The sequence below is a fragment of the Plectropomus leopardus genome, chromosome 13, assembly GCF_008729295.1.
Source record: "Plectropomus leopardus isolate mb chromosome 13, YSFRI_Pleo_2.0, whole genome shotgun sequence".
Lineage (NCBI taxonomy): Eukaryota > Metazoa > Chordata > Actinopteri > Perciformes > Serranidae > Plectropomus > Plectropomus leopardus.
Window position 1 is genome coordinate 17,814,579 of NC_056475.1, and position 21,831 is coordinate 17,836,409.

At 40.1% G+C, this 21,831-nt stretch overlaps 4 protein-coding genes and 1 pseudogene across 4 annotated transcripts; 4 read left to right on the plus strand and 1 right to left on the minus strand.

Moving 5' to 3' along the window:
* Positions 1-1,552: 1,552 nt before the first annotated feature.
* On the minus strand, positions 1,553-10,028 carry LOC121952345 (claudin-4-like). The gene is made up of 4 exons (XM_042498963.1): positions 9,957-10,028; positions 5,071-5,191; positions 4,153-4,264; positions 1,553-3,024 (listed from the first exon to the last, which is right to left on the minus strand). Exon 4 carries the CDS (start codon positions 2,785-2,787, stop codon positions 2,155-2,157), a length of 633 nt encoding a protein of 210 aa, XP_042354897.1. The 5' UTR covers positions 2,788-3,024; positions 4,153-4,264; positions 5,071-5,191; positions 9,957-10,028; the 3' UTR covers positions 1,553-2,154.
* On the plus strand, positions 7,108-7,879 carry LOC121952346 (claudin-like protein ZF-A89). The gene has a single exon (XM_042498964.1). The coding sequence runs from the start codon at positions 7,154-7,156 to the stop codon at positions 7,784-7,786; it is 633 nt and encodes a 210-aa protein (XP_042354898.1). The 5' UTR covers positions 7,108-7,153; the 3' UTR covers positions 7,787-7,879.
* On the plus strand, positions 9,826-11,294 carry LOC121952347 (claudin-4-like). The gene has a single exon (XM_042498965.1). It carries the CDS (start codon positions 9,980-9,982, stop codon positions 10,541-10,543), a length of 564 nt encoding a protein of 187 aa, XP_042354899.1. The 5' UTR covers positions 9,826-9,979; the 3' UTR covers positions 10,544-11,294.
* Positions 11,295-12,295: 1,001 nt separating this feature from the next.
* On the plus strand, positions 12,296-15,188 carry LOC121952344 (claudin-4-like). Its single transcript, XM_042498962.1, has 3 exons — positions 12,296-12,519; positions 13,174-13,416; positions 14,501-15,188. Exons 1-3 carry the CDS (start codon positions 12,385-12,387, stop codon positions 15,101-15,103), a joined length of 981 nt encoding a protein of 326 aa, XP_042354896.1. The 5' UTR covers positions 12,296-12,384; the 3' UTR covers positions 15,104-15,188.
* Positions 15,189-17,289: 2,101 nt separating this feature from the next.
* LOC121952230 lies at positions 17,290-21,570 on the plus strand (annotated as a pseudogene).
* The last annotated feature ends 261 nt before the right edge of the window (positions 21,571-21,831 follow it).

The window sequence follows — 21,831 nt, forward strand, 5'->3', positions numbered from 1 at the left end:
TGAATCTAAGGAGTGAAAACCTGTAACATTTTTCACAGAAAAAATACTATTTTACCTACATACCTACTATTAATTGTTTTATTCATAGAGAGAGTGGTGCAATACATACATCTTTTATTACATTTTTAGGATGTATAAGTTATTGTATAGATTGCTGCCTAGAGACGTTTTGAAATTTTAACAATTATGAAGAATGGAGATTTTTTTTAAAGCTCATTGTAATCTTTGACAGTGTGTGCTTGAAATGGGTTTTGTAGTTTTTTAGTCGACGATATAATTATATAATGATCACTGTCTTTTAACCGTAAAAAATAAAGCTTCTTTGTTCACACGTTCCTTTCTCATGTTCACTTCGCACCTGCAGAAAACACTATAATAAAACTGAAACTTAACTTCTCAATAAGCACTGGTGATAAGGCACTCAGGAATTTGGGGGAGTAGACTCCTGGGAATTTACTGTATCTGCCCGAGATGTTTGCCATGGTGTAATCCGCTGCCCTTGTATTAAGATAGTAATTTACCGTTTCTGTCCTGAGTAAAATGGACCTCGCTGCCAGAGACAACACTGCGCTGTGTATGCTCGGATTCATGTTGCTAAGGAACTGTTTTATATCTCCAAAGAATGGATATTTACAGTTTGCCCAGTGAGAGCACTTCTGCCAAGTCCTTTCAGCCTGATGTATCCCGAACCTCTTTAATGGTTTTCTTTTTGTTTACACACATTTTCAATTGAAACCAGTCTGACAAGAAAAACAATACACCCCTGTAATTTTTCACTTTTGTGTCCGTTTCCATTTTGGCCTCTCAGATGAGATACGGCCAGTGGTGGAGAAAGTATTCAGATTACGTTGGTTGAAGCATCAGTACCACAATGTATAAATTAGGGCTGGAAATCACAGGAAGCCCCGCAATATAATGATAATAAATAAGTAATGATACAATATTATTGCAATTTTAAATGTTTTGCAGTACAGTAATAATGCAATAACATGGACTGTGATGTATTCAGGTTTATTACCCTTTTAAACTGCAAAATATGTCCCAGAAGGAAACTTTGTCAACATTTGTGTTATCTTTTAAGAAAGTTTTTTTAGTCTGTAGATCTCATTTGTCATGAACTGATCTTTATTTTCTAGTAGGCTACCAAAAGTTTAATCTGTATTTGCAATATTAAAAAAAAGTTATAAAAATAGATACTTATCACCCATGTACTGATACAATCACACACTATCCTGACATTATGCTATATCAAAAATGTCCCCTCATCCCCTGGTTAAAATAGTTTGTTACTTTATTGTAGGTCAAAGTGCAGAAATATTATCAATAAAGTGTACTTATAAAAAAGTATAAGTACACAGCAGAATGACCACCTTCAATGCTAGAGTATATGATGGATTATAATGTGAGTGTGTGAGAAACATTTGAATGTTTTAGCTGGTCAAGCTGGAGCTGTATTTAACTATTTTATACAGTAAGTCTTGAATAATCTCGTACAGTTAATTTAGTTAGTTAATTTTATTCATAAAGTGCAATATCACACACCAGGGGCTTTACAATCTCTACAGCATATGACACCCTCTGTCCCACTGTTTCATAGTTTCATCAATGCATCATTTTTTATGAACTGATCACATTTTTGTGTGTAAAATCTTAATCATTTAAGTATAGCAGTCAAATAAGTAATATCTTCAAAGTGCAATAATACCTCTCAAGGTAAGTATCTCAAAATATGTACTTAAAAATAATACCATGATTAATGTACTTTATGTTTCACCAAATTAGACATCTCAAAAAAACATTGCTGACAAAAAATCTGTTTATTGTCTGAATGACAAACATGACACATTATGAATACATACGAGTCTTTCTGAAGTGCTTATGCTGCAAAAAACATCAGAAGAGTCTTAGACTGAATTAATATTGAAATTATAACACAAAAAAGAAATGAATAAGCCTCGATCTTAACTCCATGTTGCATTTTGGTAACAGGCAACATACCTTGTAGAGTCTATTGCATGTTTCGGAAACAAAAGGTCGCAGTGTGTTAGTAAAAGAAATGTTAATCACAATGCAAATCACAACTTGATAACCAACAGGTTTGTGCTGTATGTAAAGTCAGTTGCCTTTTAAAGGGTTCCCATTTAATGCAGCAACTCAGACGAATTCCTTCCCGGGAGTTGTGGATTTAGGCGCCGAGTACTTTGCTCCATTATAGCGGTCTCCTCCTGATGGGCACTGACAGCAGAGAAGAGTACCACCTATCAGCAGCAGTCCTGATGCTCCCCAGCCCATGTACAAACATGCACCCAGCTCCCTCCTCTGGGCGTCAGGGACCAAGGGGTTGTAGAAGTCCTTTATGATAGTATTAGCAGGCAGAGACACAGTGACCAGACACAGAGCTCCACTCAGGACAAAGAAAACACCTGCGGAGATTGCCACTCTGGCTTTTGCTGCTTTGTCCCCGACACAGGTGGTGCATTTCCCTCCGACCACAGAGAGCAGCAGGCCAAACAGAGAGAAGAGGATGGCGATGACCACCATAGCTCGAGCCGCCTGGAGGTCCGGAGGCAGGGCCAGCAGGGAGTCGTAGACCTTGCACTGCATCTGTCCGGTGCTCTGCACTACACAGGTCATCCACAGTCCCTCCCAGATAGTCTGAGCCACCACGATGTTGTTCCCAATGAAAGCAGACACTTTCCACAGAGGCAGCATACAGATCAGTATGTTTCCAATCCATCCAAGCACCGCCAGCCCGACGCCCAGAATCTGCAGCCCTAAAGATGCCATTGCTGTTTGGTGGTGGTCCTTCTCCTTCTTGCTCCGTCTCAGTTCTTTACTGGCTGCCAACTGAAAACTCTACCTCTGCAGGCAAGTTTTATATGACCCACAGATGCCTCAGAGCAGCCCCCCTCCTCTGGGTGGGCTTTGGCTTCATTGCTCAGATATAAAACATCCATCACGCTGCCTTTGAGGTCAGAGGTGTTTCTCCACTACAAAGAGGCCCTGTGGTGCCCAGGCAGAGCTCTGAGAAAGAAAGGGAGCTTGAACAGTGTGCCTCAGTCAAAAGCTTGCTGCAGGAAATGTCTGATGTTGTGAAGTTGTGAAAGTTTGCAAAATGTGAGCAAACCAATAACAGGTAATAAATTGAGCAGCGATTCCCAAGCAGTTAGTATAGTATGTTGAGAAACTGAGAAACGTTGTGCCAGTATATACAGTAAATATAAAAATATATACACATTACTGTACAGTATACTGCAACATGCCCAAGCAACCAGATGGAATTTTCATAAAAGCTGGTGATTTTAATCTACTCATCCTTCAACTCCAAAGGTGAGGCAGTATCAAGGACAATTTTTAATTTAATTTTGTAAAACTCTGTTTAAAAAAATGACTGATAAATTCACCTTGTACCTTTATACAAATAAGGCTGTAGTTAACAGCTATGTCACAGTTGTTGGCAACTATTTTAAGCACTTCTCATGTAATACTATGTTCCAATGTATTAATCCTATGGACAGTGTCAGTAGAAGTCCAATCCATTTACCATTGCGAAAAGAGGGGAAATAACACAGACAGAAAAACAGCATAACCTCACAAGGCTGTTGCCAAGTTTATCCTGACAGACTTACAGCCATTCACTTCAGTGGAGTGAAGTTCGTTTAGGTATGCTGGATAACTGCTGATAAGTATGCCACGTATGAAGTTCAAGCTGCTCTAATAAGGTTATATGCAAATTAACAAGGACTATAGTTATGGTTTGTTTGTTTTTTTACTCAAAGGAAAGTGAATATTCTAACATAATAACTGTGAATATGTGAATAAATACTGCGGTTAAACCTTATAGTTCACTTAGTTTATTGATCTAGGTTGGGTCAAAGAAAAAGCCGCATGATAAGTCACACGGGATAGGTGAGAAACCTCAGTGCATGTCAGTTTGTGGAGATTGCATAGAGTTTGTGTCAAAAAGAAAATAATGTGGTGTCTTTTTTTCTGCACCAAATTATGGAGAGAAGTACCGGTGAGAGTATCAATTAGTATCGCTATTTATAAGGAATAGCTGTAACAGTATTGATTACATCCTAAAGATAGCCATCCCCATTTAAAATTCCACATGAATTCCACTGCAATAAAATACATAAAGTTCAGTCCTACCATGATCCAGATGTGTGAATCAGTGTCTTTATCCTTGAAGCATGGGTTGCCATCGTCCTTGACCAGCTTTGGGTGTGCAAACTCCAAACGATCCTCACAATTAAAACCAGGCCTGTTGTAAAACAAGGCAAATGTTTTTGTCTTTCAATTTTTTATATTATGACAATCAAATTAAAACTTGAGACAGATAAGATTTCACAAATATCAAACTGTGTTTTAAATAATAGTTAGCCTCGCTGGGATAATCTAGTTAAGGTCTGACCTGTCCATGTAAAATGATTTTTGATCTAGAACTGGTCTAATGTGGTCAACATGTGAAAAAGCAGTAAAATCTCCCTTTTTTGCATATTCCTAAATAAAATAAAAGTTTTATAAATGTGAAAGTGGGTTTCAGACAGTCAGTCGGTGCTTTACCTTAATTATCTAACATGCTTTCACAACAGTAAGAGCTGCAAAAACCTTGGATCTGTCACTAAGCAGTGCAGGTTACTTTTCCTTAACTCTCCCCTCATTAACTGCTGAATCAGAAGCTACAAATCGGAAGCTAACTTCACAGTCATATCTGAACCGCACGCAAAACATGGCGACTGCGGTCACCTCATTTAACTTTACCTCATTTAACTTTTAACTATACTGAAGTTAAACTTGACCACTCCTGTTAAACGGAGTTTCTCAATTCGCTTTACAAACAAAGACAGACCACAACACTCAATAAATGTCTTAGCTGAGCTTCGGACAATTTTAGCTTTACATTTAGCTTGAAAATAGCATGCTAGTCAACACAGGGAGAATACATTTTCAACTCACCAAATCCCGGTTAAAAACTGACACAAAAAAAACAGACTCCAGGAACGTAAACGTAAAGTGAACACAAATCCTCCAAAAATCATGGAAAAACACAAATGTATATTGTCTTACTTTTAGTTTCCCTTTTTCCTCGCTCCTGTTAGCCACGCCCCCCTCGGTGGGCTCGTGCGTTTTACTTCGCTCTGATAGGTCCTCTCTGGCCAGCACGCGGCGCTACAGCCACAGTGATTGGCTGTTATCGCCGCATCGGTTAAAGCAACAGTACATAAATTAAAACAGACCTTTTTCCCGGCAGACATGTTGACATTTCCTAGTAAGAAAAGCATGGGTGAAATTGATAATATTAATGATGGCTTGGTTCCATTAAGTGTTCCAGTAAGATATTCAAGTGAGCCAGCATGCACAATGCCAGCACCTCCCCAGAGTGGAATGCAGCCATCATTAATGTTAAAAATCCCAACTGTGTATTTCCTATAATGACAAGTCAAAGTGTCTGTTGTGAAAGGGGTCTGTATCAAAAATAATCAAAACTACCATTATTAAGATGGCCAACAGGGGCAAACGCGCTGCAAGTGTATTTATTTGTTTTATAATGTATACAACCTAAAAAACATGCAGACAAACAAAGCACAAGCAAATTGTGGGAAGATCAGCATTTGGAAAACCTGCTGCAAATCCCTAACAGTTGGGCTTTTGTGCAGAAATATGGAAGTTATATAGATAGAAAATGTAGTGCCAAAGCAAAGGGCTGTCTGACAGCAAGGCAAAGCAGTGAAAATACTCCAAATATAGTGTCCACTCCACCACAGAGAAATACTGAGCGTTGGAGTGCAAACAGGGAGTGCAGCGTCCTCTATCTACTGTCCACAGATAAGTGGGCTATCATGTACAGTACCACTTCAAATATCCTGAACTATCCCTATCAGATCACTGTTGCTCACAGATTGATGGGAAAAGGTAATCAATTTACATGTTTTAAAGATGATGGTGTTGATGTAGGGCCACAGGAGCTAATCTGAAAGAGCTGAAAGTTTGTTTGTTTGTTTGTTTGTTTTAACGGCTGGGAACCACTGTGTATCTAATTCTTTACTGTTACATTTTATTCTGCAAAAAGTGAAAATTGAATTTATAAAATATATTGTAAACCGTAACTCATTTTTATTTTGGTTAAATATTGACATCTATACTACATCTTTATTCCTGTAAGAATTTAAAGTTCTGATATGATCAAATATTTTCTCTAATATCTTTGGGAATATCCTTTACTCCTGTCTTTGTTTGATCTGTTTTGGTTCATTTTAGTATGGATGTTTGGCAACATGTCTGATCATTATGAGGAAAAACAAGCAAACTCAACAGTTCAGCTGAGCCTCACTGTTAATCAGTGCAAGTGGAAACACTCTGCCTGATTGCTGCACTGGGAAAAAAAGCATGAAATAAGGTGGCAACTAGGCAGACATCAATAAAAATGTGAAGATGAATCTCTCTGTGTCTTTTTTCTTCTCATGATTCAGATAAAAACATGACAGTGAAATGATGACTGCACTTTAACCCTTTAACAACTGGATCAATATCTGTTTTCTTGAGCTGCATTCAGATGCTTTTCACTACCATTTAAACCTCTGAAACCTGAGAAAATTGGTTTGATTTCTTTCAAAAACACCCCAAAAACATGATGAGCAACTTGACAAGAAATGTTCTGAGAACTGCAAAACATTAGTAAGAGGTGGCAAGAAAATGTTCTGAAAAGTAGCTTAGGAGGATTGTCAGAAAACAAGGGAAAATGACCAGAAAACTATAATTATATTTAAAATTTTGTTATGGTCTTTATTTAATTTTTTTTTTTTTTTAAAATACTGTCTTGATGTCATTTTCTCTTTTTCATGTTATTTTTCTTGTTTTGTTTTGTTTTTTTAAATGAAGTGAATCGATTGGGATATTTCAAAAGCGAGTGTTTCACTTTCTATTTTTATTTAAGGTAAAACATTTGGTGTGTGAAGAGCTGCAGTCTCAACTTCTACCACTGTGTGTGGTTGACAATACAGAACTGACTAAATGACCTCAGGTGGTTTCAATGTGAACAATTTCGAACAACCAATCAGAGGAGCCCACAGCCTGCCATGTGAGCACAAAAGCTGCAGGTAAAAAAATCACATCTCTGTATTTCATTGCTGTCGCTCAGTGTGAGACAAATATGGCGTCTGCAGGCCTCCAGATTTTGGGCATTTTTCTGGGCACGATTGGCTTCCTGGGAGACATCATCATCTGCGCCCTGCCCATGTGGAAGGTGTCCGCTTTCATCGGGAACAATATTGTGACAGCGCAGACTTTTTGGGAGGGCCTGTGGATGAACTGTGTGAAACAGAGCACCGGACAGATGCAGTGCAAGGTCTACGACTCCCTGCTGGCCCTGCCACGTGACCTGCAAGCAGCCCGCGCTCTGGTTGTCATCTCCATTCTGATCGTCTTCATGGGAATCCTGCTTGCCGTCGCAGGGGGGAAGTGCACCAACTGCATTGAAGATGAAGGAGCCAAGAGCAAGGTAGCCATTGCTGCGGGGGTGTTCTTCATTGTCGGTGGTATCCTGTGCCTGATCCCCGTGTGCTGGTCTGCTCATGAAGTCATCAGGAACTTCTACAACCCCATTTTGAGCGACCCACAGAGGAGAGAGCTCGGTGCATCGATGTTCATCGGTTGGGGATCAGCAGGGCTCCTGTTAATCGGAGGAGCACTTCTCTGCTGCCAGTGTCCGCAGAATAAGGACAGCAGATACTCTGTGAAATATTCCGCCCCTCGCTCCGCAGCAAGCACAGGAGCATACGTCTAAAATGTCCACATGCTCATCACGGTCCAAGAAACTGGACTGAACTCTTTAATGTTTTTATGGTCTTGACTTTGAGTTAAAAGTGTTTTCTAATTGTTTTTAATAAATTAACCTTTTATACAACCACTGCCTTATCTTGTTCTTATGGGGGGTGAATGCTGATTTGTTGAAGTGAATACGACAAAGGTTTTAACATGGTAGTTTGCTGACAATGCATTAATTCTTGGCTGAGTTTTAACTTGGTGATATGGGTGCCTCCAAGTTTTTACTTTTAAAACTGTTTAGTAAATGCCAACATCCAGCAGGAACTATTTTGCAGTTCATTTTAGGCTATCAAGTTTTCTTAAGTCACACTGAGGCTAGTGCTTGAACTTCTGTGTTTGGGTGAAAATCTGTTGCATACCTTCAAGATGTTGCACATGCAGTGTTTGCGACCGAATTGGGTTTTTGAAACCTGTTGGGATATGGTAGAAGTACAGGTGTTGCAGTGTCCATCATATTGAAGTTTTCCAGTGAACTAGCTTGCAGAATAAAGATCCTGTATCTGAAATCAGTTCCCATTTACCTTAAGTGAGCAGTAAGTTGATTTGTTGTAATGTAGCTGCAAAGTCACAGCACTTGTAGCATGTCTAAGTGTGTTAGCCTTATCCTTTGAATTTTTGCTGATTTTTTTTTTTTTTTTTAAGGTGGATGGGGTGTGTGAATATCTTAAGTGTTAACAAAATCCATTATGGCTCACAAGACTATCCATACATTTGACATAATAAAGCTAATTGGCTAAAAGTTTTTTTTTGTTTTGTTTTGGGTTTTTTTTAAAGCATTTTAGCATTAACTAGTTCAAGGATTCATGGGTGTAACAGTTAGCCTATCATTACAGTACTTTACATAAATGGGCTCCACTAGTATGTTGAGATGTTCATATGTATTTTCAGACACATTTTAATATTTGAAGAAAATTATATATAAAAACACTTAAATTATCAAGGGGTAATTTGGCAGCCCCTCAACAGTAACTTGAGGAATCCCTATGGGGTCACGGACTCCATGTTGAAGACCAAGGGTTTACAGATTAAACATTTCACTCCAGTATTCATGAAGTTTAGGACAGGCAGTACATCTGATTAATCTATATTCCATTTATTAAATCAGGATGACACAAATCTTCCACTTTTTGACTCTTGTCAATATTATAACAACCAAAATTGCCAGAAAAAAAAATGTTGGAATTGTACATTTCTGTAAACCACAGATAGGTTATGCTGTGATTAACACGCGGTTAGATTTAGGTACAAAAACCACCTAGTTATGGTCAAGAAAAGGTCATGTTTTAGCCTAAAATACCCACTTTACCGGGCACAGTCCCTGCAGGAAAAGCAGTGATATCCCAATAAAAAACTGAAAACACAGCAATGACAATGGGTTTTATTGTTGGCATTATTTATAGCTGCCATGCCATCCATCAAACCCTTCACCTTCAGATATCAAAGTCATCTCATATACTAAGTGGCTTTAGAAACATTGATATAAGTGTGAAACGTGCAAACTGAATGTATTTGGGGCTGCAGAAATGTACAATGCCAACATATTCTTCTGAAGACTAGGCAGGTTATAATCTGAGCATGATAGTTGAATCACACTGGTGAGCATTCACTGAAAAGGTGCTGATGCACTTTGCTCTTAATGTATCAGTGTGCATGTCTTTCTACCTGCTCAAGTATGATGTCTTTTTTTAGAAACTGTTCATGCAGTCTTTTACTGTCCTGTCAGGTTTAAAATGATTCTCATGTAAAGTTTGAAGATATGTAAAAGTGTTCCTTTGCTGAAAATGGTTACAATTAGTGTCTGAATCCATTTAAAATTTATGATGTGAGCCTTTTGTTTTTGGTCACAAAGCAGTCTTTCATGCATGAGCGCTTTTGTTAACAGCGTTCTCCTCCTATTTATCACAGTGAGCAAGAATCAGGACAAGCAGGAAACCTGATCCACAAACTAGCAGAGTCCCCTCCCTGTTGCCATTCTTTCTTACACCTGCAGCACAAAAAACACACAGCGAAACACAACCAAAGCTGCGTTTACTACAGAGTGAAAGCTTGATTGAAAAATGATTTTCAGACCAACTGAAGGTGGACTCTGTTGCTGTCTTTGACTTTTAAGTTTTAATTTAAATACGTACCTTGGATTTGATTTTTTTGCAACATGCAGACTCAGATAGTTGGCGTGTGTTTGGCAATCATCGGCTTTCTTGGCACCATCCTAATCTGCGGACTGCCTATGTGGAAGGTGACAGCCTTTATTGGGGCAAACATCGTCACCTCTCAGGTCTTCTGGGAAGGCTTATGGATGAACTGTGTGATCCAGAGCACGGGTCACATGCAGTGTAAGGCCTACGACTCTATTCTGGCTTTACCACAGGATCTACAGGCTTCCAGGGCTCTGATCTGCGTCTCCATTGCTGTCAGCGTGGTGGCTATTGGGCTCACTGTGGTCGGGGCCCACTGCACCAACTTCTTTCATCACGACTGGCTGACCAAAGCTAATGTTGGCCTGGCTGGAGGTCTGGTGTTTATATTAGCAGGGCTCCTGTGTGTTATTCCTGTCAGCTTGTCGGCTCACAACATCATTACAGGTTTCTACAATCCCCTGCCCACCACGGAGCGGAGAGGAGAGCTCGGGGCTTCCATATATGTGGGCTGGGCATCTGGAGCTCTGCTCATTATTGGAGGAGGTGTGTTGTGTAGCACCTACAGATGCTGCAGATGAGGAGAAGAGACAGAGGAGGACAGTGCATGACGTCAAATGCATACTGCAGTTGAAAATGTGCAGTGGTGTGTTAACTGATGGACTTTCTTTGTTTCAGTCTTTGATTAAAGCTCCTTTTTCAACATTAATTTCAACCTTGCTTAAATGCACTATACCAACATTTTACAGCTAATCTGTGTAAAATATTAAAATATGTTGCATACTGAAGTTTACAGTGAACTGCAGGACCAGGATATGAAGTGTTTAGGATTGTTTTTAAAGTGAAGAATGAAAAATGAAGTTGAAATAGATGAGCCAGTAGTTGTACAATGTGATATTATAAGACGCTAACTGAAGAAAAAATATGTTAAATGCAGAGATGTGAGTTTGTATGATGTTTTTTTTTATAGAGCACATTATGAATTCTGCAAAAACAATCAGTTTTTAAGACCTTTAAAGACCAATGATGAAGTTTAATCATAATCTTGAACAGTATATTTTAACAGCCAGTGCAGCGTATCTTAATTCTTTGTTTGCAAGAAGACAGTTTTACTTGATGTCAGTGGTGCCCCCAAGGGGGGACGGGGGGACATGGCCACACAGGTACAAATAATTGGAGGCCGATATTAAGAGACTGTGGCACACTAATTTTTTAAGCTAGCAGGAAGGTGAAGTCTGGCTTTATTGTATATTATATTTGCTTGAATAATTATCACTGAAATCTATTTTTATACTTTTTACATAAAATGTATTTCTGTCATTTTTATTTTGTTTTCATGTTCTTAGGGATGTCTTTTTATGTATTTTATTGTGAAACTGAAGGCAAATTTTCACATTTGTGAACAATAAAGTTTTCGTAATCGTAAGGCGTCTATGGGTACTAACCATGTTGGCATAGGATTGTTTTGGAACTCAAAATGTTAAGTTGTACCTTTTACTGGTATAGGTCTATGCACATCACATAATTCATAATATTAATTTGAAAAAAACAAAACAAAACCATACTATATCAGTATTTGGTTCCTAAACACTAGTTTTCAGCTAGCGTTTATACTTCCTATCCTGAAATTAAGTTAAGGCTTTTGGTTTTGATGTGTCATCCAAAGATTTTAAGTGTCCCTGTCTGGTCACCCCTATGAAAAATTTCTGGGGGTGCAAATGCATGTTTAGGAATTTCAGAGACAACTTTCAAGAGCTTGAATCAGAATGAGGTGAAGAAACAGGCTAAATAAAAAATTATTATCATTTTATCACAAGAGTTGTGAAAGAAGTTGAATTGTACTTAAAACAACTAAAATGTCTAAGATCACTGGGTTTGTTTCCTCACTTTTTTATAACTGAACAATATGTTTTCTGTTTATGGGCATGTTTTGACATGTCAGATTTATTCAATTTATTGTTTATCTTAAAACAATAAATTGACCTTGTATATTTGTATTTTTGTACAGGTGTTAAGCATTTCTTAGGTCTCTCTTTTAGCCCTTTACAAGCAACAAAATAGCTTGGAGCATTGCTTAAATTATCTACAGAGATATATGATGCCAAGAAAAGAGAAAAACATCTCTACTTCAGCCGTTTCAGTGTGGATAAAAGCCTGAAAAACTTGATTTGGGTCTAGCTCAGGGCTGTTTGAATACTCTCTGATATTTACAGATGGCTCCCAACCCAGGACCTTGTTTGCATATTTCTGTTGATCTTTGCGTCATCTGACAACTGAACGTAAGAGCAAAACATAACAGCTGACGATAGCAGCTCTCTATTTCAGAAGCAACAAGACAAGAAAATGCCTCTTCTGGAGTCACAGTGGATGTTTAATTAGCTTTGTGGTTTTACCTTATACCTGCATAATTGAATATTTTTAAATGGGAGGGCAGGGCAGGCAGATCGGGGGTCTAGCACTGGTTCTGATTGGTGTTTTAGGAGTGTGTCTGACATGTGGACTGCCAATGTGGCGTGAGACGTCTTTTGTTGGAGCAAATATTGTGACAGCTCAATCGGTAAGTTTATTCCTCATCACAGAGAAAATCATTGCACATGAATTTGAATTTGATCATGTTGTGTCCATAACAACAAATACAACAGACTGGTTGTATTGAAGAGTGAAGAGTATATAACTTGAGAGTCATGTACAGTTATGTTTGTAAATGTTGGATTACACTGAAATGCTTGGTTTCCTCATATAAATTTATATATCTAAACACTAGAAAATAAAATACCAAAGGCTTTTAAAGGGATAGTTCACCCCTAAATCATATAAACCTATTTTAATATCTTAGCTTGTGATGCTATAAGCACAAAAAAATAAAAAAAGTAAAAAAACTGACAAACTCAATGCCAAGCCCTTTCCAGAAACCATGACCTGTTGAGTTTTTGCTTTGAGCACTACAAGCCCAGTGCCATATAGCTTCATCATAATGGAGAGATGGCAGACATCTCTACAGACGATATCTCCAACACTCTAGACTGACAAAAAGCTCTACAGGTACGAGGAAATCGGTACTTTAATTTGTTGGTGAACTGTCCCTTTAAAATTATTTTTAAATTCTGCAATAACAAGGAGCATAGTTACATATAAAGGCAGCTTCTCACCACAAAACATCTTGTCCAGTTTGTTTGTATCCCGTTGAAGGTTCCCTCCGTCTCTGTTTTAGGTGTGGGATGGTCTGTGGTTACACTGTATTGTTCAGGCCACAGGTCAGATGCAGTGCAAGAGACACACAACATCCATCACTATGACCTCTGACATCCAGGCTGGACGTGCCCTCACACTGATTTCCATCATCGCCGGCCTCCTCGGCTTCATTGTCACCCTCCTCGGAGGAGGCGTAGTCAACTGTAGTGGCGCTCCACCTGATCCTTTAGAGCCTCCGACCAACTCTTCCTCCAGAAAAAAGGTGCTGAATTTGTATTCATATTTTGTAGACTGGGTGTTTTGGGATCTGGATGGAAACACTGCAGGAATATACACAGTGACTGTAAGCGGGTTTCCATTAATGCTCAAACTGCACACATTGAAATTGCGAATACAAAATACGCCTAATGGAAACACGTCAATTTCTATGACAGTGAGTGGCTGCAATAGAAATAAACCTGAAAATGTTTTGGACATCCATCGCCATGGTTACTGGAATGTTATCGCGAGAGAAGAGTCGCATAAAATCATGAAAGAAGTTGCATAACATCACGTTTTATCAATGGAAACGCGGTCATCTCGCAATTGTGTTTTATCAAAATTTTAAAAATATTGCTTAAATTTTGTGCAAATCTCTAATGGAAACCTACCTAATGACTTTATTTCTGTTTTTAAAAATTTTTACTGCGCTGCAACACTTTCTCATCCCAAGCCGTCATATAGCTTAAGAGGTATTCACGCTTTGTTTTACGAAATAAAATATGTCAGTCAATACCCCACTCGCAAACTTTTAAGCTTTTATTTGTCCTAAAAAAGACTGTTGCTAATATGTGGCTAAATGAGACTACAGAATAACATCAACCGAGCTGCACTGAACACGAACACACACACACACACACACACACACACACACACACACACACACACGTATATAGATAGATAGATAGATAGATTAAAGAAGGGTGTAACTGGTTTCTACCTTTACAATCCTGAAATGGGCAGGAACAGGCATTCGCCCCTTTACCTTCAGCATTCAAAACCCAGGAAGTGTGATGGCCATCAAATGAAAGTCTGACCTACAAAAATCACATCATCAGTTAAATCACATATTACTCACATACAGCACCAATGCATACAAATAAAGAAACAAAGAACACCCCAGAGCATCACAATAACTCACCACAGGAATGAAGGACAGTGTCTTTGCAGCCTGAGAGTTGCATGGTGTATATATAGACTGAGCTACACCCATTGAGACCTAATCAGGATCACTTAAGGTGGGCTTGCCATTAAGGTGGCCCAGACAACCCTTCTTCAATAGTATCACTGATATCCTCTGGTTTTAGGTGTGTCTGCTGGGTGGAGCTCTGTGTATCCTGGCCGGCATCCTCTGCCTGGTATCAGTCAGCTGGTCGGCAGCAGCAACCATCTCAATCTACAATGACCCCTTTGTGACGGCAGCCCTGAAGAGAGAGGTGGGCTCCTCCATATACATAGGCTGGGTTGCCTCTGTGTTGCTCCTGCTCGGCGGCGCTCTGATCTGCTTCGTCTGTGGGGAGAAGGAGAGACCACCACCCTCAAACTACTCCTACATGCCATACAGCACCAACGCTCTATACAGCGACTCTGCATCCCACATGGCCACTCTGAGGTCTGATGTTATAGGACCAAACACCTCGAGGATGTTAGACCGTCATACGCCAAGCAGGATGTTAGAGCACGTAGCCCAAGTACATGAACATAATCAAGCTCAGAGCGGGCCGTATAATCAGCCGCAGCGGACACAAGCAGCATCTGAGCAGGGGACGTATGGCCGTAATCCGTCAAACAGATCAGGGACACCAGACAAGGGGAAGGGCTTAGTTTTGGAAATGAATCCATATCTGGTGCGTGACATTCCCAGCAGGACCACGACTGTGCCCAGTGAATATTATTATAATACGGCCTAAATCTGGATGGATCACTGGTCTGAGAATGACTGAACACAGAAATCACTCAACTGTGGTCGCTGATTGTCTCTGTTGACATGTAAATGCTCACTGTCTCAATACCTTTCTTCGGATTGATCAATAAAGTTTGATGCCATTTTGATTTTGATGCCATTGTTATCATCACTCGAGATATCTGAATTTACAAGCAGCTGTTATTACAAACTCATACTGTGAAGCTAGACATTTTTCAAACTCGAAGAATTTAATTTCTAACTCTATATGGCTGCACAATAAATGTTAACCAGATATTTTGAACATATTTTGTATATTTTGAAACTCCAGCAAGGTAAGGTAAGGTAAGGTAAGGTAGATTTATTGGTCAACTTAAATGACCATAAATGTACTCTACCTTACCTTATTGGAGTTTCAAAATATACAAAATATGTTCAAAATATCTGGTTTACATTTATAGTGCAGTCATAAATTAAATGGAGTCTTATGTCTGAACATTATGAACATCATAAGCTTAAATGAAGAGCTGGTGCCAGATGATACAAGACTTCTGAATATCAGAAGTTGTACTGCTACTTCAACACAGAATTTATCAAATGGAGTTATTAGGTTTCTCATTTCCTTTTATCTTCATCGAGATAACAAACGCGCACACATTTTGAAGATAAATGTAATTTCCTCTGGAGAATATCATCTTCCTCCAGAGATAAATGTTGTCATTACAAAATGCAGATTAAGGACTGCATGCCCTTACAGAAATGTAATATGTGCACATATAGTAATTTTCCATTTAAATCATATATGTACATAAAAAGTAGAAACAGTAAACACATTTCATGTATAGACATATATGTCTAGCTTACACAAATGTGTACGTTTATGTATGTATAATATTATACTGTAGGTAATTATACATATAACACGTGTATTTGTATAAATGTGCGATATAAAAGTTATTTAAAAAAAAAACATATTGCACATATGCAAACGTTAGCTTACTTTCTTAACCACTCTTACTCTTTCTGAAGTCTTGTCCAAACGAGTACTTGAACCCCAATCTCCGGCTGTAAAAAAATAAACAAAACGTATACAACTGTAAACATACAGAATTTTTTAAAACATGTTGTTTTCATAAACTTGCACACACACACACACACACACATAGACATACAGTATATATATGTAAATAATGAATGAATGAAGCTCAGCTATGAACTTTAAGAGTCACAATGTTAGCAAAGAGCTTAAGTTTTAGACTTTCGCAGCACATTTTAGTAAATATCTGCTGCGTCACTCAGCAACATGGTGAATACTGACCATATCCACAGGTGGTGCTCTGCTGACCTCCATCTGCTGGGAGAAGAACAGGAGGGAATTTCCCTGCAGGGATGTTGTCATGTGAGCATTCAAATACCTACATGCCGCTAAACTCAACTAGTATCGATAGTCGTGAGAGTGATCACTCAGGGAATCATTTTAAAGCTATTGATCTCTGCCAAACAGAAGAGTACTGGAAAATGTACATACACCATAAATGACTGTCACATATTTTTAGTGACACTGTGAGAGTTCTGACTTCTTAAGAGGAACGTCTTAATGTGAGGATTTAAGAAGTGACTGGTATTTAAATATTATATATAATAATATACATGACACAAGTAACAAATCACAACTGGATGATGTTACAGGTTTGAAAAGTCTCATTTCATTTAAAATGAATCAAAGTTGAAATTAACACTGAAACTGAGGTTCCTGCAGTGGATTGTTTTGAATGTTGATCACTAAATACCTAATTGCATAATCTGTATCCTTGAAGTAAGCTCTCTACTGCTGATAAATAATTTTAGAATCAATTTTAAATGTACAGAACAATCGCACGTGTGCGCTGATGAGACACACTGTTTATCTGTGCTAGATTTTAGTGATTTTGACCATTTGGGGCCTCTGTTTGCATCTGTGCTGAGAAGCAATCTGGTCAGGTGAGATTTCTCCACAAACCAGTTTCAGCTGAGAGGCAAAGGCGGCAAACTCCTCCTCTGACTTCTCCAACAAAACCTGTAAGTGAGGCAGCCACAGTCAGCTTCCCCTGTGGGTGGGCAATAAAAACCTTTGCCCGCTCCTCACAAACAAATTACTCCAGTTCCCTGCAGCCCACAGTCTCGCCTCTTTGAAGGGACCGACAGAGCTTCAGCATGGTGTCTGGTGGAAGACAGATTCTGGGTTTGGCCCTGGCCATCATCGGCTTTCTGGGGAGCATCATCGTCTGCGCTCTCCCCATGTGGAAAGTCACAGCCTTCATTGGTGCCAACATCGTCACTTCGCAGGTGATCTGGGAGGGTTTGTGGATGAACTGTGTGACCCAGAGTACGGGACAGATGCAGTGCAAAGTCTACGACTCTCTCCTGGCCTTACCCCAAGACCTGCAGGCTGCCAGAGCACTCGTCGTCATTGCCATTATCGTCGGGGTCTTTGGGATCCTTCTCGGCGTGGTCGGGGGCAAGTGCACCAACTTTGTGGAGGACGAAAGGCAAAAGTGCAAAGTGGCCATCGCTGCTGGAATCATCTTTATCATCGCAGGCCTCATGGTGCTGATCCCTGTCTGCTGGACCGCCAACACCATCATTCGTGATTTCTACAACCCCATCATGACCAACGCTCAGAGAAGGGAGCTGGGGGCCTCGCTCTACATCGGGTGGGGCACCGCAGCACTGTTGTTTCTGGGTGGGGGCCTCCTCTGCAGCTCCTGTCCCCCCGGAGACGAAAATGACTATGACGTGAAGTATTCCAAGGCTCGCTCTACAAACAGCAGCAAGGCCTACGTTTAGATCTTCACCGAGAAGTGGAACTGGGACAGTCTGTCAGAAAGAGATAAGATAAAGAGTTTATGAAAGTGCTGCCTTCTGTTTACAATGTGTGTTTTAGTCTTAGAAACTTCCATAAGACTCATAAATGATGTTTTCTTTTACAACCTTTCAATGTGAATATACAGTATTTTTTTACACCATAATGGACAATGTGTCCCAAAAACTCAAATATGATTTTTTCTGGCATTTGAGATTCTAAACATGGCTGCTTTATATGAAAAATAAGTGTATATTTATGGGAAATCAACCTATGCAGTGACTGTTTTGTATCTATCTATTATTGTATACCATTAACATTAAAGTCATTGTTAAGACATGTATTTGTGAGCATGTGAGACTTTTTTTCTTTGAGTCCTTTTCACTGTGGGGTGTTTTTTCTTTTTTCAAAAGAAGAACAGTTATAGTGATGACAGGTGCCAAAAACAGTGGATCTGGTTTTTCCAGTGTACATGAAAAAATCCTTACAAACAGGTTGTGTGACAATGTGTTCCTACTGTCAAAGAAATGTTGCTCAATAAACAAAGAAACTAAGCGGTAACCTCCTGTTGTGTATGTGTATATTTCCTTGTAATCCCTCTTTTTGTCTTTTAAGACTGATGAGGTCTGTAAACTTTTGCACAAGAAAAAGAGATTTCTTGATTTGTTGTGTCTTTTAAACATGAGTACAGAATTGTGCAAAAATCACAATGGTAGGCACAAAAAGTATCCCTTTGAACTTTACAAGGACAGCAAGATTAAAGATTATTGTGAGCCTGATTAAACGGTTAGGCAGTGTGTGTGTGTGTGTGTTTGTGTGTGTGTGTGTGTGTGTGTGTGTGTGTGTGTGTGTGTGTGTGTGTAGGAGAGGTTTGGCATGTTTCAAACAGGTTTTTCTGCGCAGTAACTGCTGCTAGAATGAAACTGGTTTTCCCTCAGGAGATTGTGTTCCACATTATTCTCCTTTTGTTACACGAATAAATTCTGCATGCACGCATTATTCACATGCATAAAAGCATTGCCAGAGGATGCACAAACACAAACACACACACACACACACACACACACACACACACACACACACACATGCACGCACTAAGCCCACAAAACACTGAGCTCACACAAGTATTAACTTTTGAGTCAAATAAATTCCCTCTTTTTTAAATTTGCAATCCAATTCAGCGTTTCTACACAAAGGTGGCGTGTGACAGAATAAAGATGATGCCTCATGAGTATGCATCTTAAAAACATGTGGCCCAGAGGCCTATCTTTCTTTCCCAAGCTTACCGTTTCCAAAATAATCTCGTCAGACAAAGATAATGAGGGAGGGAATATGATGTCACGGTTTCACAGCTACCTCTCTCTCTCTCCCTCGCTGGTTATGAAAACCTCCTCCTCTTTTGTTTCCCTATAGAGAAGGTGTGGTGCGTGTACACCTGACTAGTAGCGCACAGGCAGCCGCTCAGGTGACAGAAAAGAAAGAGCACTCCCAGGTAGAGAAATAAAGAGAAAGGGGGACAGAGGGAGAGAGAGGGGGAGGAGAGGACAGCAGTTAGGGACATGAAGGGGGAGGGACAGAGACAGAGGAAAAGTAGGTTGTAAACAAATGAACTGAGGCTGAACAGAGACACACCTGGAGTCAAGTAAAAGCTACTGGAGGCATGACGGACTAGTCAGAGAGAGCTCTGCGTTCCTGGGACAGATACTTTCACATCACTGCAACTGTTGCAAGGAAAAATGGAGAGAATGAAAACGGCAACACTAAACACTGAGAAAGACTGAGAAAGAAAAGCTCACAGAGAGATACAAGAAAGGAGAGAAGAGAAAGTCAAAGAAGCTCCACAGAGAGGAATAAAATCATCAGAGCACCTTTTCTGCAGGTCTGTGAGGATTTCTCAGCTAGCGTCTATACGTCATGGCCTCGATGGGGATGCAGATGCTGGCCAGCGCCCTGTGCCTCCTGGGTTGGGCAGGGGTCATCATCAGCTGCATTATGCCCATGTGGCGGGTCACGGCTTTTGTGGGAAGCACCATCGTCACCTCCCAGACCATCTGGGAGGGCATCTGGATGACCTGTGTGGTCCAGAGCACAGGGCAGATCCAGTGTAAACCGTACGAGTCTCTCCTTGCTCTCAGCGCAGACCTGCAGGCCGCCAGGGCTCTCATCGTGCTCGCCATCATTACAGGCAGCATAGGCCTCATTCTGGCCTTCATTGGAGGGAAGTGCACTCGCTTTTTGGATGAAGAAGGAGGCGGAATTAAGGGCAAGGTGGCTGTAGCAGCAGGGGCGGTTTTGATTGCCACAGGACTGCTGTGTTTGATTCCCACATCGTGGGCGGCCGGATCTGTGGTGAGGAAGTTCTACAGCGCCTCCTTAGATGCTCAGCGGAGGGAGATTGGAGCCTGCCTCTACATCGGCTGGGGAGCATCCATCCTGCTTATTCTGGGAGGGGGTTTGTTCATCAGCTCAACGTGCCCCCTCAAAGCCCACGATGCAGATAAGAGCCCTTCTGTCCGTTACCTGGTGGTCCGCTCCTCCAACGGGTCCAACCAGGCTGGTTCTCAGCACAGCAGAGCAACGTCTCAGCCGGTCGGAGCAGTGTTCCCCAGGTCCCAGAGCTACGATGGAGCTTCAACGAAGCCCCCTCTGTACACAAGGCCACCCCAGGAGGACGGGTCTGCGCAGGGCTCGAGGCTGGAGTCGGAGAGGTCATGGGCACCATCGACAAAGTCTCAGATGAAAAGACTGGAGTCGATTAAGTCTGAGTACAGTGAGGCGCCCTCTACAAAGTCTCAGCTGAAACGAGCAGAAATGGAAGAGAAAACATCAGTCAAGAGTGACAATGAGGATGCGTCCTCAAATCCAGCGAGGACATACCTATAAAATGGACACTGACACACACACTCACACATACAGTATATGTACCTAAGTTTACACATGCAATATAAAGGTTTTACACACTATGGGTTATTTAGAAGTAGTAGTTTACTTATTTTGTGACTGTTAACTGATGCAAAGAAGTCCATTATTTTTTATGTAAAATCATCTTTATAATTCATCATGTTGCTTTGATTAAAGGACAGAGGGGAAAAGGTCTGGAATACATTCATCAATATGAAGGACAATCGCAGTTTTACATGTCTTGTGCACTTTAACAGAAACTGGATCCAAGCACACGTGAAGTATCTTCTTGTTGTCATCTTTTTACAAAATGGCCTTTAATTAAAAATCATTCATTTTGGCATGTTAATGTGGAGCATTACACTAGTGACAGCTTTTTTTCTCACTATCTAAATGCACTGAATGAGGATGAATCCGTCCGCATTAAGAATTTTACCTCAGGCTTTTTAGCTTTTTTGTCTCTGCTGGACGTTCACCATCCTGAATGCAACATAAGTAATGAAGCAGCAACATATTATATCTTATTTTCCATCATTACTCTAAATTGATATCACTGCATTTTTTTTTCCAAGTACGTGCTTGTTTGATGAGCTGTACAGCCATGAAAAACTAAAATAATAAGTTACACTTTTTTGTCATAACTGTGAAATGTGATTTTATTTTGTTGAAGAGATTTTGCTGACAGATGTCTTTGTGTTGACCTCTTAATAAACGACTAAATGTAAAACTGACAGAGTAAATCTTTTTCATTCATTTAAATGCAAACACGTCGCAAACAACCTGAAAAGAACCTTTCATTGATAGTTTACGGCATCCCCCTGGACTTTCAGTCTTCTTTCTGGCTATTAAAATCTACAGGACAAACTGGTTTGACAGAGAGTGTGTTTGCAGCGCAGGTGTGCAGGGTTAGTGCAGGGAGGCACAGTGTGATTGTGGAGGATTCAAACTCAGTTTCAGTGAATGTTTCATGTTTAGTTTGGGGTTTGTATAGT

What these genes read in the sequence shown, in the direction of transcription:
- LOC121952345 (XM_042498963.1), bottom strand. Translation starts at nt 2,787, where the DNA reads ATGGCATCTTTAGGGCTGCAGATTCTGGGCGTCGGGCTGGCGGTGCTT.
- LOC121952346 (XM_042498964.1), top strand. Translation starts at nt 7,154, where the DNA reads ATGGCGTCTGCAGGCCTCCAGATTTTGGGCATTTTTCTGGGCACGATT.
- LOC121952347 (XM_042498965.1), top strand. Translation starts at nt 9,980, where the DNA reads ATGCAGACTCAGATAGTTGGCGTGTGTTTGGCAATCATCGGCTTTCTT.
- LOC121952344 (XM_042498962.1), top strand. Translation starts at nt 12,385, where the DNA reads ATGGGAGGGCAGGGCAGGCAGATCGGGGGTCTAGCACTGGTTCTGATT. An exon ending in ATATTGTGACAGCTCAATCG is followed by an intron (nt 12,520 to 13,173) that starts GTAAGTTTATTC and finishes TCTCTGTTTTAG; the next exon opens with GTGTGGGATGGTCTGTGGTT. An exon ending in ACTCTTCCTCCAGAAAAAAG is followed by an intron (nt 13,417 to 14,500) that starts GTGCTGAATTTG and finishes CTCTGGTTTTAG; the next exon opens with GTGTGTCTGCTGGGTGGAGC.